General features: G+C 34.2%; 1 protein-coding gene across 2 annotated transcripts in view; it reads right to left on the reverse strand.

The window, feature by feature from the left end:
• ZC2HC1A (zinc finger C2HC-type containing 1A) overlaps positions 1-17,335 on the reverse strand; it is a 51,385-nt gene that overhangs the window by 32,129 nt on the left and 1,921 nt on the right. For both annotated transcript variants that reach the window (XM_036110940.2, XM_036110939.2), the window contains exons 2-5: positions 10,311-10,384; positions 8,062-8,178; positions 2,046-2,187; positions 353-501 (exon numbers count right to left, since the gene is read on the reverse strand). In XM_036110940.2, the coding sequence (XP_035966833.1) occupies positions 353-501; positions 2,046-2,187; positions 8,062-8,178; positions 10,311-10,384 (482 nt within the window). The remainder of the gene's footprint in view (positions 1-352; positions 502-2,045; positions 2,188-8,061; positions 8,179-10,310; positions 10,385-17,335) is intronic.

A 17,335-nucleotide genomic window follows, 5' to 3' on the forward strand; every position in this document is an offset into this window, starting at 1 on the left:
AAACATTCAGTACTTCCCTGATTTTCAAATTTGGATTTTTACTGCCATTTTCTCACTCTTCCAAACCCTCTTATTTCCTCTGAATCTGCTTCACCTACTTTTTAACTAGTTTTCTTACCTTTTCCTAATACCTTTTTCAACCTGCATTATTTTCAAGACTCTACTAACTCAAGTCCATTCAATTATTTGTTCTCAATTAAACATTCAAATTTCTTACTAAATCCCTGAACAATATAAAACTTTAAGAAGGTAAGAAAACTGTAGCTAAATGTTCTGTAAACCATTAGCAAAAAATTGTGAACCTGAAAGAGTCATTTTCTCCTTTATTTGTAGAAAAAATTGAACATTTCACCTGTGTCCGAGAAGTCACCTTTCCTTTGGTATCAGTAGAAAATTTGCCTTTATTACTAATACGTGCTGCCTGTTCTTTACAGAAATTAATATGTCTATCAGCTGCATTTTCATTAAATCTCCTCTGGCAATATGGACACTGAATATAATCTAAAACAGAAAAAAGAAACAGATTAATAACATAATTCTTGAAGTGAAACAAAGAATTATAAGTTTTTATGAACAGTAATTCAAGATGTATGACAAAGTAATAACATTTGATAAGCAAAACTTGTCATTTCCTTATAACCACCCAACCTGACTACTAAATTTAGTAAAGACATTTAAGAAAAAAGTTTGCTAGTATATGATAAATTCCAATTTTCTGCCAGCCTAGAATCAAATTTGAGGGGGGGAACCCCAAAAGATAAATCCTTAGTACAAAAGACTGAATACGTAGAGGAAAAACAGGGTTTCTTCTTTGCCTTTATAATATACCATATGTTTTTACCATATCTACATATTTTTATACTGGAGACTAAGTTAAGCAGTAATAACACATTACATTAAAAATAAATTTTAAAATTTGGGCTAATCTGTTAAAATCTTTTATTTTAATTAGAGGAAAACTGTCAAGAAATAGTTAAATCAACTTTATACAGTTGTATTTTCTCTTAGATGAAAAAAGAGATAAAAATATACCTCATTAACTAAGATACTATCTGGCCCTTTATAGAAATAGTTTGTCAACCTCTCTACTACAATAAAATGTTAAAAATGATCATAACTAGATTTTCTAAAGGACTTATTTTTTTTAAAAATTTATTACTGAAGTATAGCTGACATACAATGTTACACTAGTTTCAGGTATACAACATGGTGATGTGCCAATTCTATACAATATTCAATCCACACCACCGGTCTGTCACCAATGTAATTACAATATTTTGACTATATTCCCTATGCTATGCCTTTCATCTCCCTGACTTATTTTATATAAGAACTTCCCTTTACTAAGAAACAAATCTCAATCAAGAATACTAACACAATTTTAATGCAGCTAACTTCTTATATTAAAATAACTACCTCTTTAAACTACTCTCCTAGCCAATGTCAAATTGTCAATTGTGTATATTTTAAATCTTTCAGTATTTCAGTATCTCATATTGGGTTTCCAGCATCTTGCCTTGCTTTTGGTAACAAATAAGCAACTTTTACCCACCTAATGAAGGAACTATATTAACACATGAATTTAAAGCATAATTTAGGTAAATCAATCTATATGGTGGTTTCCCCACATAAACACATACCTTTTAGAAACAATATGAGATGTATTTTCCCGGATGAGAAAATACCAAAGAACCAGGCAACATAACAATCTGAATCTTACCAAATGACTACATTTCAAATGATAGTGAGCTTCTTCAAATATTTCCTGGGATATATTACAATGATTTTTCAAATATTATAATGTTTTATGTTTAAATAACAGTATTGAGATAAAAAGATCAAGTATTTCTATGTTCAACACCAATGTGTCTTTATAAGCCTAAATGCCTGGATTAGCACCATTATTTTATAGTTAAACTTTTAAAGATTATGTTTCATCAGGTTCCATTATTATAAATTAATTTTATTAACAACTTAAAATTAATAAAAATTCTATCAATATTTTCTCCCCATATGGAGATTTCTGTCAACAATATTCTACATACCAGGATCATAAGAAGGTGGAGGAGGAGGAGGAAGTTTTCCACCCTCTTTAAGTGCCTGATCAAGGCCTTTAGCTGCTCTTATGGTGGCAATGAATTCTTCATGTTTTCTTCTCCAATTAGATGGTTTCTTTGGTGGTTCAGCCTACAAAGAAAGAAAGAAAAGCCCATTTCAAAACATTTTTATTTATTTATTTATTTTTAAAGATTTTATTTATTTATTTGACAGAGAGACAGCAAGAGCAGGAACACAAGCAGGGGGAGTGGGAGAGGGAGAAGCAGGCTTCCCGTGGAGCAGGGAGCCTGATATAGGGCTCAATCCCAGGACCCTGGGATCAGGACCTGAGCTGAAGGCAGACGCTTAACAACTGACCTATCCAGGCGTCCCTCAAAACATTTAAAAAAAATTAATTGAAATAGGGCGCCTCAGTGGCTCAGTCGGTAAGCGTCTGCTGTTGGCTCAGGTCATGATCTCAGGATCCTGGGATTGAGTCCTGCGTCAGGCTCCCTGCTCAGCGGGGAACCTGCTTCTCCCTCTGCCTCTCCCCCCGCTCATGCTCTATCTCAAATAAATAAACAAAATCTTTTAAAAAAATTAATTGAAATAAAACTTGAGGAAATGCTATGTTGTTTTAAATGTTCTCTTATTAGGAGTCCTTAAATTGCTTTCCTTAATTAAAATTTATAATTTTAAAAAGAAACTTCATGTAATGGTATTATATGCGATTTTTAAAATGCAATTATAATTGTGATAAACACTGCTAAATTAACTTCTGTAGGTGCTGCATCCATTTAAGCCCCCACTAACCTGGTGTAATTTCCCTATTTTACTACACTTTCAAGTCCAACAGAGTATGTTAAACTTTTGGTTTTTTAACTGACTGGAGAGGTGAAAAATAGTTCTCTCTCTGGTTTTAACCAGCTTTTCTCTTATAATGAGTGAGTTAAGCATCTTTTTGTATCTTTAAGAATCATCTGCATTGCCTTTTTTTTTGTGAACTGTTTATGTGCCTGGTCAACTTACCTGTTGGTTACTGGTCTTAATTTTGGCAATTTCTAGTTAATTCTTTATAGACTAGCCTCAGCCCTCCCCTACAATATGGCTGTCTTATGACCTTGTCTAAGGATCTTCTGATATGAAGAATTATTTTTAAAACAGTTTAATTTACTTGTTTCTTTTATGGTCTCCAGATTTGTAGTCACTGTTAGCAAGGCGCAACCTCACACCACGGTAAAATGGAATTTTCCCATGTTTCCCCCCTGGAATTTTCATGGTTTCATTTTAAAATTTTAAATCTTTTATTCATTTGGAATTTATCATGAGTTATAGTGTGACATATAAATTCAACTTTATTTTTTGTTTTTAACATGGCTATGCAGCTATCTCAGCTCTTTATTGACTTTGCTCCCCACTGAACTGTTAACACCTTTACCATATTCTCTTTTGTATTTGGGCCTATTTCTGAACATTCTCTTCTGTTCCACTGTTCTGACTATCCTTGTGTTAGTACCAGTGTTTTAAATATTGAGACTTTATAATAATATTTTAATATCTGATAACCCTACTTTATGCTGCTTCTTTTTCAATTTTTTATGGTTATTCTTGTATGTAAATTTTTCCATATGAACTTTAGAATCAGCTTGTCTAATTTTTTAAACTATATTTTAACTGGAAAACTTAAACATTACATTCATAAACAACTTAAGGAACTTAGTATCTTTATTTTGTTGAATCTACCTATCCAACAATATGATACAATATTTCCATTTGAAGAAGTATTTGTGTCTTTTCGTTTTTTTAAGTATTCTTTGTGGAAGTCTTACACCTTTAAAAGGTTTATCCCTAAATATTTTTTATTTTGTGTTGTTCTTTTATAAAGAGTCTTTTCTTCTTTTTTATGTTTCAAGGGGTTTGTTGAAATATGAAACCTAGTAATTTCTGTATATTATCATTATATCTCATTATTTCACTGGCTTCTCTTATTGTTTGTAATAATTTAGCAGTTGATTATCTTGGGTTTTCCAGGTATATCATCTCCTAATAATGATACCTTTACCTCCTCTTTTCTAATCCCTACTCCTCTAATATCTAACTGTATCAGTTATAGCAATTACTATATTGCTTGGAGCTTAATCTTGTTCCTGTCTTTAATGGCTACCTCTAAGTATCTTTCCACTATGCATAATGCTGACTCCTGTGCTACCATACATTTATTTTGTCGTATTATTCAAATACCCAACTATCCTTATTATGTCTTTATTTTTTAAATCAAGAATATACATTGAATCAGCAAAGTCAAAAGATGATTCTTTAAAAGCACTAATAAGGCAGGACTAATAAGGGAAAAAAAGAAAACACAAAATACCAAGGGATGGAAAATAGTACACAATACAGTTCTTATAAACATGAGGAAAAAAGAAGACACTATAATGGACCTTTATGCTAATAAATCTGACAACATTAAGTGGACAATATCCTTGACAAACACCATAAAACAGATAAGAGAAGAAACAAAATCCCAACAGTCTTAAATTTTTTTTTAGTGAATCTATTATTTAAAAACCTAAAGAAAATTGGCCCAGATGCCTTTACTGTTGAATTCTTGCAGACATTTAGGAAGAAATAGCATCATCTTTTAAAAACTCTTCCAAAAAATTAAAAAAAAAAGAACTTTTTTTTTTTAAGATTTTATTTATTTGAGAGAGAGGGAGAGCACAGCAGGGGGAGCAGCGGAAGGAGAGGGAGAAGCAGATTCCCCACTGAGCAGGGAGCCTGACGTGGGGCTCGATCCCAGGACCCCGGGATCATGACCTGAGCCAAAGGCAGACGCTTAACGACAGCCACCCAAGCACCCCGAGAACAACTTTCTAACTAGTCTTAAGACAGCAACGAACGTTTGATAAAAAGAAAAATTACAAGCTTACCTCTCGTAAATATAGATACAAAACCTTAACTAAATACAAGCAAATTCAGATGTTGAATGTGACTGATTGTTTTCAAAGTTTCTTATTTTATGGTGAAAGGTCTGATCACAACATTCATCTGCTCTGTGAGTATAACTCATCTACTGATAGGGTCTGCTGCTCTCATCCATCTTTCTTCTCGCAGCATCCTTGTGTCAATGCTAAATTGTTTTTTATTACTCATCATTGAATGAATTAGGTTTTCCTGTTACAGCTATTTACAAGAGGGTCTGGGGAGAAGGAGTGGTGCACAGTCCCCGGCCAGGCTCTCCAGCGTTGTACCAGATTCAGATGTAAATAAGGTCTCTCTGGGATCACAGGGACACACCTCTCGTGCTTCTCTAAAACAACGTGGGTCCAGGAAAGCTCCTGCTGCCAACCATGCTTCCCTCAGTAACCACACTAACCACTTCCCAAAAAAAAGGACCTAGCCCTTTAGATGGGCCCCTTACCTTCAGAAAGGGTATTTTCTTTTCATTAGCGCTTTTTGGAGAGCTTCTGCCATTGGGCCCCCTTCAACTCTCTGTGCCTTATCTCCCTACTTCCTCCTTCCTGGTTTTTGTCCAATTTCAGCCAGGCTCATTCCAATTCCTGGCATTCCAAGTTCCTATACTCACCCCAATTCCTGCGTTGGCTGTAGTAAACAAGGGGTCTATACTTCCTGATTAGACCCCTCACATTTAAGGAGTCACCTTTAAGGCGAGGAGACCCTTCACCTTTAAGGTGACAGGTTCCCATTCTGGGCCATGGGTCCTTCAGCAACTTTCTGCACTTCCTCTGTAGGTAGGTTCTTCTGGAACTCAGTTGCTTTGGGCAGCCCTTACACATATTTTGTACTCTGTGGATTAGGCCTGCCTTTAGTTTTTCCCCAAATGGAGTTCGCATCTGCTTTACTCCACTCTGCTTGTGATTTTGTAGGATTTCCTTGATACAGATAATGATAGAGAGAACTTCACTATGATGTTAAAATCTTCTAATACAGGGGCACCTGGTGGCTCAGTCAGTTAAGCATCTGCCTTTGGCTCAGGTCATGATCCCCAGTGTCCTGGGATGGAGCCCCGTGTCAGGTTATGATCTCAGAATCCTGGGATCAAGTTCTGTATCAGGCTCCTTGCTCAGTGGGGAGCCTGCTTCTCCCTCTGCCTGCCGCTCCCCCTGCTTGTGCTCGCTCGCTCTCTCTCTGACAAATAAATAAATAAAAGCTTTTTTAAAAAATCTTCTAGGGGCGCCTGAGTGGCTCGGTCGTTAAGCATCTGCCTTCGGCTCAGGTCATGATCCCAGGGTCCTGGGATCGAGGCCCACATCAGGCTCCCTGCTCAGCAAGAAGCCTGCTTCTCCTTCTCCCCCTGCTTGTGTTCCCTCTCTCGCTGTGTCTCTCTCTATCAGATAAATAAATAAAATCTTTAATTAAAAAAAATAAATAAAAATAAAAAAATCTTCTAATACACAGTTTTTCAAACTTTAAGGTGCATATGACTCACCCAAGGATTTTTTAAAATGCAGATTCTAACTCAGTATTGATGGGTGGGACCTGAGATTCTGCATTTCTAACAAGTTGCCAAATAGTACTGATACTACTGCTCTATGAACCACACTTTTAAGTACCAAGAAATTAAACTACTTCATGTAAAGCAATGGTTTTTACTTTGCTTTTATCTGAACATTAATTTTTTCACTATTAGAACCCTTCTCCCTTAAAAAGAAATAGGATAGAGGCACCTGGGTGGCTTAGTTGGTTAAGTGTCCAACTCTTGATTTCGGCCCAGGTCATGATCCCGGGGTTGTGGGAATGAGCCCCCCCTCAGGCTCTATGCCCAGCACAGAGTCTGCTTGAGATTCTCTCCCCCTCTCCCTCTGCCCCTACCCCTGCTCGTGCACACTCTCTCTCTAATAAGTAAATAAATAAATAAATCTTTTAAAAAAATAGTATAACTAACATTTATTGAGAGATCACTGTGGATAAATTCAGTAAGAACCCACAAGACAGACACTACCATTACTATCATCATTTTACAGATAAAGAGATATATAGATTAAGTAACTTGCCCAACACATCACGGTAAGTATCAGAGCAAGGGTTAAATCCAGGCAATATGACTCTTGAGCCAGCTGTCATTTTCACACCCACTATATTACACTGTTGAAAAATTTCAATAGTTTATCTCTTAGCTAATTAAAGCCAATATAATCATATATCTGCAGATGTACTAAGAAAAATATCAAATAATGGTTTATGTACATTATTCAAATTTCACCATCCTTCACTTATACATAGACTGAAAAAAAAGATGAACATTCGACTTTTCTATTATCAAATGATTTTATTACTAAGATTAATTACCCCACAGGGAAATGTTTTCCTGTAGCAATGGGAGAAGTTATTATCACTGACGCAGGGTTTATTTCAAAAACCTATTCAATAAGGTACTCAAATTTCGACTATTTCACTGAACTAACTCTTTAAAACTATGTCGAACAAAGTATGTGCTTTATTCTTAGCAATATAAAACATCACAGGCAGTATTAAAGAGAGATTATTAAAGGAGATTCACTGCTCTCAAAGAAAATAAACTGACAATGGCTATACATGGACAGTTGAGTAACTGACCAAACTTCCCCAGAAAGCGTAAGATCACAATTACTGACAATCAATCAAGCTAATCAATATCTATTATGCTGAGGTATCTGTAAATTATAGCTTTGCTTTTGTAGAGAGGGACTATACTACTAAGAGGCTTAAACTTATACACTGCACTTAAATTAGGCTTCAATAATTAACAATGACTTAAAAAGAACATGTGAGGACTTTTTAATTATTGCCAGCCTACAGCTAAGCAATTGGCTATCCAATGCTACAAAAACCTCACTGTAACAGGATTTGAGACAGTAGTTTGGTTTCCCCTTAGCAGAAGTTTAAAAATAAACAAATTTCTGATCATTTCTAAACTGAAAACACGAAGCAGAATTCTCGTTATTCTTCAATCTTAGAACAGATAATTTTTTTTCAATATATATAGCAGCAAAGTTCATACTATTCAAAAAGCTATATAATTACCCTAGGTTTAAGAGGCTTTACTGTTGGAATATCAGTTCCTTCAGCTCTCTGTCTGCTTGAATCAAAAGTCTTCCGTTTTTTAGTGGCAGTTTTCTGGCAAATGGGTCCATGTTTTTTCTGTTAAGATAAAGAAATGCAACGTATCATTTTCTTTTCTATAGAAAGGAAGTCTATAAAACTTCAAATTGTCATTTGAGACCAATTTAAAAACTAGAAGATGAAATAATAATAATATACAAGTAAGACATACTTTGCTTTAACTAAAATCGTTAGAAAGTGTATATATAATGCATGCTATAAGTTATCTTTCTCAAGAAAGTATGAATACTATATACGACAAGAAAGTATAGATAAATACTCTTCCAAAATTTTATTAAGAGTTATTGACTATTCCAGTTTTCACACTAAGAATAAGGAAAATAATGTAACCAAGTCAAAGTTATTTGAGTGAAAAAAAAGTTATCTTCATTACTAAATACATGAAAATAGATACTGGAAAAATGTAAACAGAGACTGCATTAGTGTGAGGATTAGAAAAGTTAACACAACAGTAGTAGTCTGGGTTACTAAAGTTATTAACATAACTGTATCATGTTACCATAAAGTTAACATAAAATAATAGGACTTGGTGGTCCGATTTGTGTCCTTCCTCCACAATTATCTCTTTCTTTCCTCCTGGAACAAGTTTACCTTTCTTTACCCATGATTTTTCTTGAGCTATCTAGCGTTCCACTTCTATAGGTTTTTTTAATATGGCTGCCAACTCATTCATTCAATCATTCATGTATTCATTTTAAGTACATTACAATGGACGCTCTCATAACTGACCTCCAGTTAACCTACTGGATAAATAATCATTCTCCCTCTTCCAAATAAAACATGTTAATGGACGACCTAAGTGCACTATATGCACTTTTTTTCTTTTGTATTTTGATAAACACTGAACAAGCTAGAACTGTTAAACTTTATCTGAGAAAAGAGGAAACCTCAGAACTGGTTGGTTTGATATCATGCAACCTCTCACATTTTCAATACACACTTAGAAATTAATTGTTTTACATACTTGTTTTCAGTTTTCATTTTAACAAGCAAGTACTATTAATTACAGCTATTAGAATAAAAATCTCTTAAATATGAAAAAAAATTAGAAGCATGGCTAACAGGCAACTTTCTAATAGATGTCTGTTCTTACATTGAGTTGTGTCAAAAGTATGCAGTACTTGTTCCCAAATCTGATGTATTATATAAGTTGTAGCTGTATAGTGATTACATTATTTAATTAAATATTAAATAAATAAGGGCAAAAGAAGCCATTTTCTTTCCTATGTAAACTGAGCTGAATGTTTTGAAAATGGTTTGAAAAACAGTGAGATGACACAAAAACAACAACAACAAAAAATCATTGAGTTAAGTGTGGGGAAGATGTTTTTAAAAGACAAAGGAAAAAAAGCTGTCATTATTTAAAAGGAGTCGATAGTCCAACGGACACTTTGGATCATTAAATCCTTGCTTTGCTTTAAAGAAACAAACTGGAAATAGTAACATGCATTCTGGATTGTGACAAAACTCTAATCAGCAGATTCACATTCAAAGAAAAGTCCTTATTCTACATCAAAATATTAATAAATGTATTTTTATATTTAAAGTAAGAATAAAATACTTTAGGTACATGGGCATTTTTTCCCTTATTCTCTAGTTAATTGGCTATTTTATATTAAAATCAATTAAAAGTACTTCTATTTGTGTTACTAAATAAAAGTAAAGAATGCATAATATGTTTTAGGTACACTTTTAATTGAAAACAATTTTTCTTGGAATATTTCAAATATACATAAGAATTAAGAGAATAGTGTCATGCACTCCCATTTACTCATCAACAATTATCAACAATTTAGCAATCTTGTCATCTATCCCAGCTTTTTTTCCTGAGGTACTTTAAAGCAAATCCCAGACACATATCATTCTTTATCTTTAAATACATAATTATGCATTTCTGAGTTTTTGTTTTGTTTTTGTTAATATTCCCACAGAGAAACACTTTAACACTTTAACAGAGTAGTTCTGAAGACTAAACTATGAAGGAAAGAGACCACTCTAGAAGAAAGACATAGATGGAACAGATGCTCTTGAACAAAGAACACTGGCCAGTATCTCTTTAAATTATTCCACAGAGGTTCTTTCCATGAGAGTTGTCCTGAAATATCAAATAATTACAGATCTATCATAATCCAAGGGAAAAAGGTACTCACTAATGCCACTGGAAAGAACGTTCTTCCACAAATCTTACAAGGTAACAATTCTCCCACTTGGACACTTCCATTTTCTAAAACAGAAAAGAATTTAATTAATAAATTCTTTGCTCAAATTGTGAAACTTCCGAATTTTAATGTCTTCATATGTAAGTTGTCAGTTTTTGTGGAAAATGTCTTGTTTCATTTTGGAATAAGCAATATTATTAAAACAGGCACAAGACTTAGAGTTATCAGTGGTCAAAAAGGACATACCAAATACTGAAGTCATGATTTAAGTATCACCAAACTGATATTGTTGGAAATCTTTTGTTTTCTTTAATTTTAACCAAACCAATTTGTTATATTCTCTGAACTTATAGCCTCTCTCTACTGTAAATTACCAAACTTTAAATACCAAGTTTACCTTAAGGTTAATATTATATATTATTAATCTTCAAAGCATTAGGATATAACATTGATGATCAGTGAGATGGCTTCCTGAGATGATTTAAGGATTCTAAGATAAAAAGAATCTTGTTCTGTTTAACAGTAGACAATAGGAAGTATAATGCCTTAAAGAAAGAATCACCTAGTTACTATGCTACCTTTATTATATGAATTGTTCATTATTTTATACATATAATATTATATAAGAATTCAATGGACCAGCAAACTGAGATATTATGTCCTATGGCACAATTCATTAAATAAGGGACAAGTAGCCGAAACTTTTACTCAGTCAAAACTTAATGCACCTATCATACATTTTCATACAACATATTTTGTTACTAAATTGATTTAAAAGAAACAACTACATTCTTTGGAATTCTACATAGCTGAGTCAATTTGTCATTTTGTTATCTAGCCAATTATCAAACCTAAATTTATTTCCATACCTGTAATTTTCTAAAAATGATACTTGAATCTATACCTTAAACATTATTTTCTGCTGAATATTTTACTGTTAAAATTCCTTTATCACATGAAAGACAAATAGAAAGCCACTTTGTTTTATAAGTAACCTAAAGAAACTCATGAGAAATGTACAATTATGACTTCATATAATTTGTTCCAAAGCAATTAGTGAGTTCAAGAAAACTAACGAAAAATCAAAATAAACATGGGTGGAAATACAATCAAACTGTAACAGAAAAACTGTTTTGTTCTCTCATTCTCTTATCACTCCACTGCCCTATTTTAATGGTAGATAGTGACTATCTGTCACCTTAGATGGAGGCAATGTCTCTACGGTGGCAGTTAAGCAGTGGGCACTACAAAAGCAAAGATTTGCCTGAATTGTTCTTCTCTAATACCAGAGGTTAGGTTGTTTAGGGAGAGCAACCTCATTTATAGGGACTTAATTCCACTAACTATCTAAAAAGTTGAGGCAATTGCTGGATAGAATCTGTAACATACATTAAGAATGTCTTCATATGGGGCCCCTGGGTGGCTCAGTCATTAAGCATCTGCCTTCGGCTCAGGTCATGATCCCAGGGTCCTGGGATCGAGCCCCACATCGGGCTCCCTGCTCAGTGGGAAGCATGCTTCTCCCTCTCCCACTCACCCTGCTTGTTCCTTCTCTCGCTTTGTCTCTCTCTGTCAAATAAATAAATAAAATCTTAAAAAAAAAAAAAAAAGTCTTCATAATGATAGGCAAAGTGATGCCACATGATACATAATGTATTAAGTTTATTTATAATTTTCATGTATTCCTTTAAATTCTAAGGAATGATTTAAAAATTCATCAATACAAAATGTTAAAGAGTATCACATATTTTACTTACACTAAAGTATATTTCAGTTGAATAAATGACAAAGCAAAATTTTAAAAAATTAACTATTGAGAAAAATATTTTCAACCCATGGAAATAAAGTGAGTGCCTACTTGGGCACCTACCACTTGCCAAGCACATATCAAGTAATAACACTAGGGTGGAATAACACAATCATTGTTCTTATAAAGCTAACAGTCTACATAATTTACTTCTTCACACTATATCTAAGAACCAAATCATCTCCCGGTTTTTAATGTAATAGCATCTACAATACCAGCATATAATAAAATCTAATTCTTGGTATTAATTCCTACAAGTTATCAAATATGTTCAAATTGTCTTTAAAGGAAAAGACCATCTTTATCACTAAAAGGCATACAAAAGAGGAAACAGCATTGAAGAGAAAGCATTTAAGAACAATTACCTCAAAAAAGAAAAAAATTAAGTCATTACTTCATTCAAAATAAATAAAGATATAAATTTATAATTCCCTCCCTCTTATATTAGCTGGTCATACAGTATAGCCCTATAATTCACAAAATGTAACATGTGCATGTATGTTAGTGTCAACACCCCCTTCTACCAACAGGTCATAATAAGCAGCTTAGGTTCAGAGTCACAAAACTACATTTTGTTGTAATGTATTCATTAAAAGACATGACAGCTTAGCAAAAAAGGCACTGAAATTTGTCTTATAAGTCCCAGCTCTACCACATAGAACTGTAACTCCCTGGGCAAGATATTCAACCTCACAAAGGTTCAGCTTCCTCTTGTATAAAATTTGGAAGGAAGTTAGGTTAAATGACCTACATGGCCCCCTTCTATCTCCAATACACCATAATAAATATACTATATGTATTTAATAAAATCTACCTTAAGATCACATTAGCAAGAAAAGTACATGGATGATAACATACCACTCTTACTGGTATTAAATTAAACAAAAATTTGGTCATATATAAGGATGATTAAACCAGTTGACCAACTGCAGATGGTGGAACGAATGCTTCAGGCAGCATGTAGAATGTTGAGAAAATCACTTCCACTGTCTACATACAGAACTAAGAATCTGCAAGGAACTATAGCAAAGAACAAGATGTCTCTCTCCTTGTTGGAAAAGTCTTCACTATATGAATTAGAAGATAATGTATGACTAATCATATAAATAGCCTCAGTTTAACATTTGTTAAATGAGGATATTATCTGCTCAATCTACCTTAAAATTTAAGGGATCATCTGAGATGTTATACATGAAAATGCTTTACAACCAATGAAATAAGAAAATACTACTCTCCAGCACATGCAGGCAAACTCCACTAATCTCTCCTGTGTGGCAAAAGCTAGCAAATTGTGAGGCTTATAAAAATATAGTAGAGACAATACGCAAAGGGCTGACTATTGTAGTAGAGAGCAAGCACTGTTGAAAGCAGCACTCAAATAAATGCACAAAACCACGTAAATAAAGTACCTTAATATTCTAAAACTTTCCAGAAGCTAACCTCTCCTGATAAAATTTATCTCACACACAGTGTTGATTCTGTTATGCATTACTGTATTTAGCAACTTCAAAACCTGCACCATAAGGCTTGAAATGGTATCTTTATATAATACTATTATATGTATATATTATATATAGATGTGAAATAATATGCTGTTATCTAAATAGTTATGACATTCTAAAATGGATATATTTAAGAAATAGGAAAGAACATTTTCAAAAGAAAAGAAATTTTAGAAATTAAGAACAGTTCTGGCCTTTGTGTAGCATGTCTATTTCTTCACCACAGGTCACTGCTCATCTGAAGTCAACCTTTAAAACAAACCTTCATTTTGAAGCATACAGCATCTATTATACCATCCTCTTCCAACATTCCTTCTCAGAATCTAATTACTCTCAGGTCAACAATCCCTAATAATCTCAAAAGATTTTCCTCTTTCAGCTCATCCTAGATTTCAACATTCACACTTAACCTACTCAACACATAGCCTTCACACTCCACTCCTCTTTAGTCTATCACTCCAGTTCAACAAAAATAACGACTGTTAAAATAATTTAGTAACAGTCCACCTTTGGACTCTTAAAATACCCAAGCACCTTCTCTGACCACATACTTCCACCTTCTACCTCTCTTTAAATCACTTCTTGATCTCAGAATGATTTACATCTTCTTGATAACCCATTCCTGGTTGAGCTTTCCTTCCTTCTCAGTCTGAACCTGACTAGTCATTTCCACTTTCGCCAATCATCCTCAAATCCCTTGCTCCATGGTCACATTTTTGGCAAATGCTAGATTAAACGAATGGATTTTCTTAGAGCAGAACTTCCTCAGTCTTAAAAAAGAGATTTAGTATATTATTATTTCCCTAATATAAATCCTGACCCTAGGACCACCATGATCTAACTGCCAAATCCAGAGGCACCTGGCTGGCTCTACTGGAGAGCATATGACTCATAATCTCAGGGTCATGAGTTCAAGCTGCATGTTGGGCATGGAGTCTACTTAAAAATAAATTAATAATAATAATAATAATAATAATTGCCAAATCCAAAGCCCTCTTTTGAATCCTCATCTACTGGACCTTTCCATAGCAAGAGGCACTACTGATCAATCCCTTCCACCTTTAAAGTGCTTTTTCTCTTGGCTTCAATGACAATTCTCCTTCCTAAGCCCAAGTTTTTCAGATCTCAGAAGGTAAGCAGCATTTGACCTGGTTAGTATTTAGACCTCCAGCTATACCTGGTGCTATAGGCTTTTTCTGGCACATATTCACTACTCAGTAAATATTTTCTCATCACTTTCCTTTCTTGATAATTTCTAAAACACTTTACAGACTTCCTGCTCAACCCTAAAGCATCAATTCCTCCCCAGCTTCTTTTCTCATTTAATTACATAAAACTTTCCTAGGTGAATGTATCCACTTGCTGTCACTTTTATGTCATGACTACCAAGCTAAAACTCCACATAAACATTTACAAGTAGCTATGAGACATTTCTATTAGATAGCCCCCAATCTGTACAAACACATTTCTAAAGCCAAACTTGTTACCTCTTCTCCCACACTTGGTCTTCCTTCTTGGTTAAAAATATTAATATTACCTCTTAGTCAAAGCTAGACAGCCCTTTATCTTTGATTCTTTTTCTCTCTCATATCCAACAGTCATATCTCACCTCTCTAACTCAGAAATATCTTCTAAATCTATCCTCCCTTTTTAATTCCCACTATCTGTGCCTTAGTTCAAATCCTCATCCCATATACGTATTTCCAGTCTCTTCTTTCTCCAGCCTATCCTGCTGCCATAGCCATCTAGTAAGATGCCCACAATCCCTTCCAAGCATGCTGTTTTACCTCTACTGAATCACTCCTAAGCTCCTAACACACTTCCTATGAGTTTCCCCATCCAATAAACAAGTACTGAGGGGGCCTCCTAGGCACTTCACTGAATGCTTTAAATATGTGACATCATTTAATATTAATATAGTTCAGGTAGACTGGTATTTAATAGCTCCAGTTTTTATAGCTGAGGAAACTGAAGCTCAGATTTACCAAATCACAGAGCTAAAAAGAAACAAAACAATGATCCAAACATAGGCCTCTCTAATACACTGGCTTTTAAAATAACCTAGCATCCAACTCAGCACCAAAAAACAATGAATGCTAGATAAATCAATAAAGATGAAGAATTATTCAGTAAACTAGCATGTGTTTGGACTAGAGAAAAACAAAACAAAAAGGAAACCCTAATGGGACAGGAATGCTTTCTTCAACTAAATCTAAGGTACACTAGAGAAGAGCAATTAGACTTCCAATGAGGTTTTAGAGGGCAGTATACTAAGATCTGCTAATTTAGTAAACCAAAAAAGGAATGGGCAGCCTGATCTCTGTTACAACTGTTAATAACCACTTATCAAGATGTTATGAAAGAAATGACAACAGTGTATTTATTAAATCTGCTTAAAGTTTACCTCTCTCCATTTTACAGATGAAAAGCTTAGGAGAGATTAGAACTCTCCCAAGCCTAGAACTAATTCTACTGGCCTTAGGTATACCTACAGGGCACAAGAGTTAGGTGAAAAGGAATTAAAGGTTTTGCTCCAATTACACACAGAACACAGAAGTGCTCAAATATAGGTTACACAAAATCATGAGCGATAATTTATATTTAGTTTTTTCTTTTAAAAGATTTTATTTATTTATTTGACAGAGAGAGACATAGCGAGAGAGGGAACACAAGCAGGGGGAGTGGGAGAGGGAGAAGCAGGCTTCCTGCTGAGCAGGGAGCCCAATGTGGGGCTCGATCCCAGGACCCTGGGATCATGACCTGAGCCGATGGCAGACACTTAACAATTGAGCCACCCAGGTGCCCCTATATTTAGTTTTGAAATACAGTGTTCAGCCTAATACCTCATCTCTTAATGACCAGGAAACAAGAAAAGCCCCAGAAGACCAAAAATAATATAAGTGGTACATGCTTTATACACAAATAATTTTTAAAAGAGTATGATAATCTTCAAAAGAATTTTTTAGGGGTCCATATATTTTCTTGTTTTGTAATCAAGATTAGTCCAGTAACTGGCTTCAACTAGAAACACGGGTCTAACACCAAACAGTACAATATTTGCTCAATTACTATGACATGGTGAGCAAATTCCTGGAGATTTTCTACTGGACATTGCAATATAAGCAATATACCATTTATTAGAGACTTCAAAGTGCTAGACTTTAGGGGCACCTGGGTGCTAAGTCAGTTAAAGCCTCTGCCTTTGGCTCAGGTCATGAGCCCCTGCATCTTGCTCCCTGCTCAGTGGGGATCTGCTTCTCTCTCTCCCTCCCCCACCCCTTGCTCTCTCTCACTCTCTAATAGATAAATAAAATCTTTAAAAAAAAAAAAAAAGTGCTAGACTTTAACTTCCAATAAGGGTAAAACTTTATCTTATTTATCACTGCATCAATGTTTATTAAATGAAGGCATGGATGAATGAATTAATGAATGGAACCTTAAGATTCAAACTTTTGATCTTTGCAAAATGTGACCTAACAGGGACTGATTTTAAAAAAGAAGAAAGGAAAGAAAGAAAGGCACTGTTCTAACTTCAACAAAAACTCTCGGATCTTTTATTTTATTAGTTTAAACCTTACTAATAATCAATTTTTTTGCCCTACAAAAAAACAATTTCATATTTTTTAGCCTAACCTAATTAAAACTAAACACATTATAGTTAATGATAGTAACTCATTTTGTTAAAAACACACAAACAATAAAAAAAA

Source organism: Halichoerus grypus, chromosome 5 (assembly GCF_964656455.1).
Source record: "Halichoerus grypus chromosome 5, mHalGry1.hap1.1, whole genome shotgun sequence".
NCBI classification, from domain to species: Eukaryota; Metazoa; Chordata; class Mammalia; order Carnivora; family Phocidae; genus Halichoerus; species Halichoerus grypus.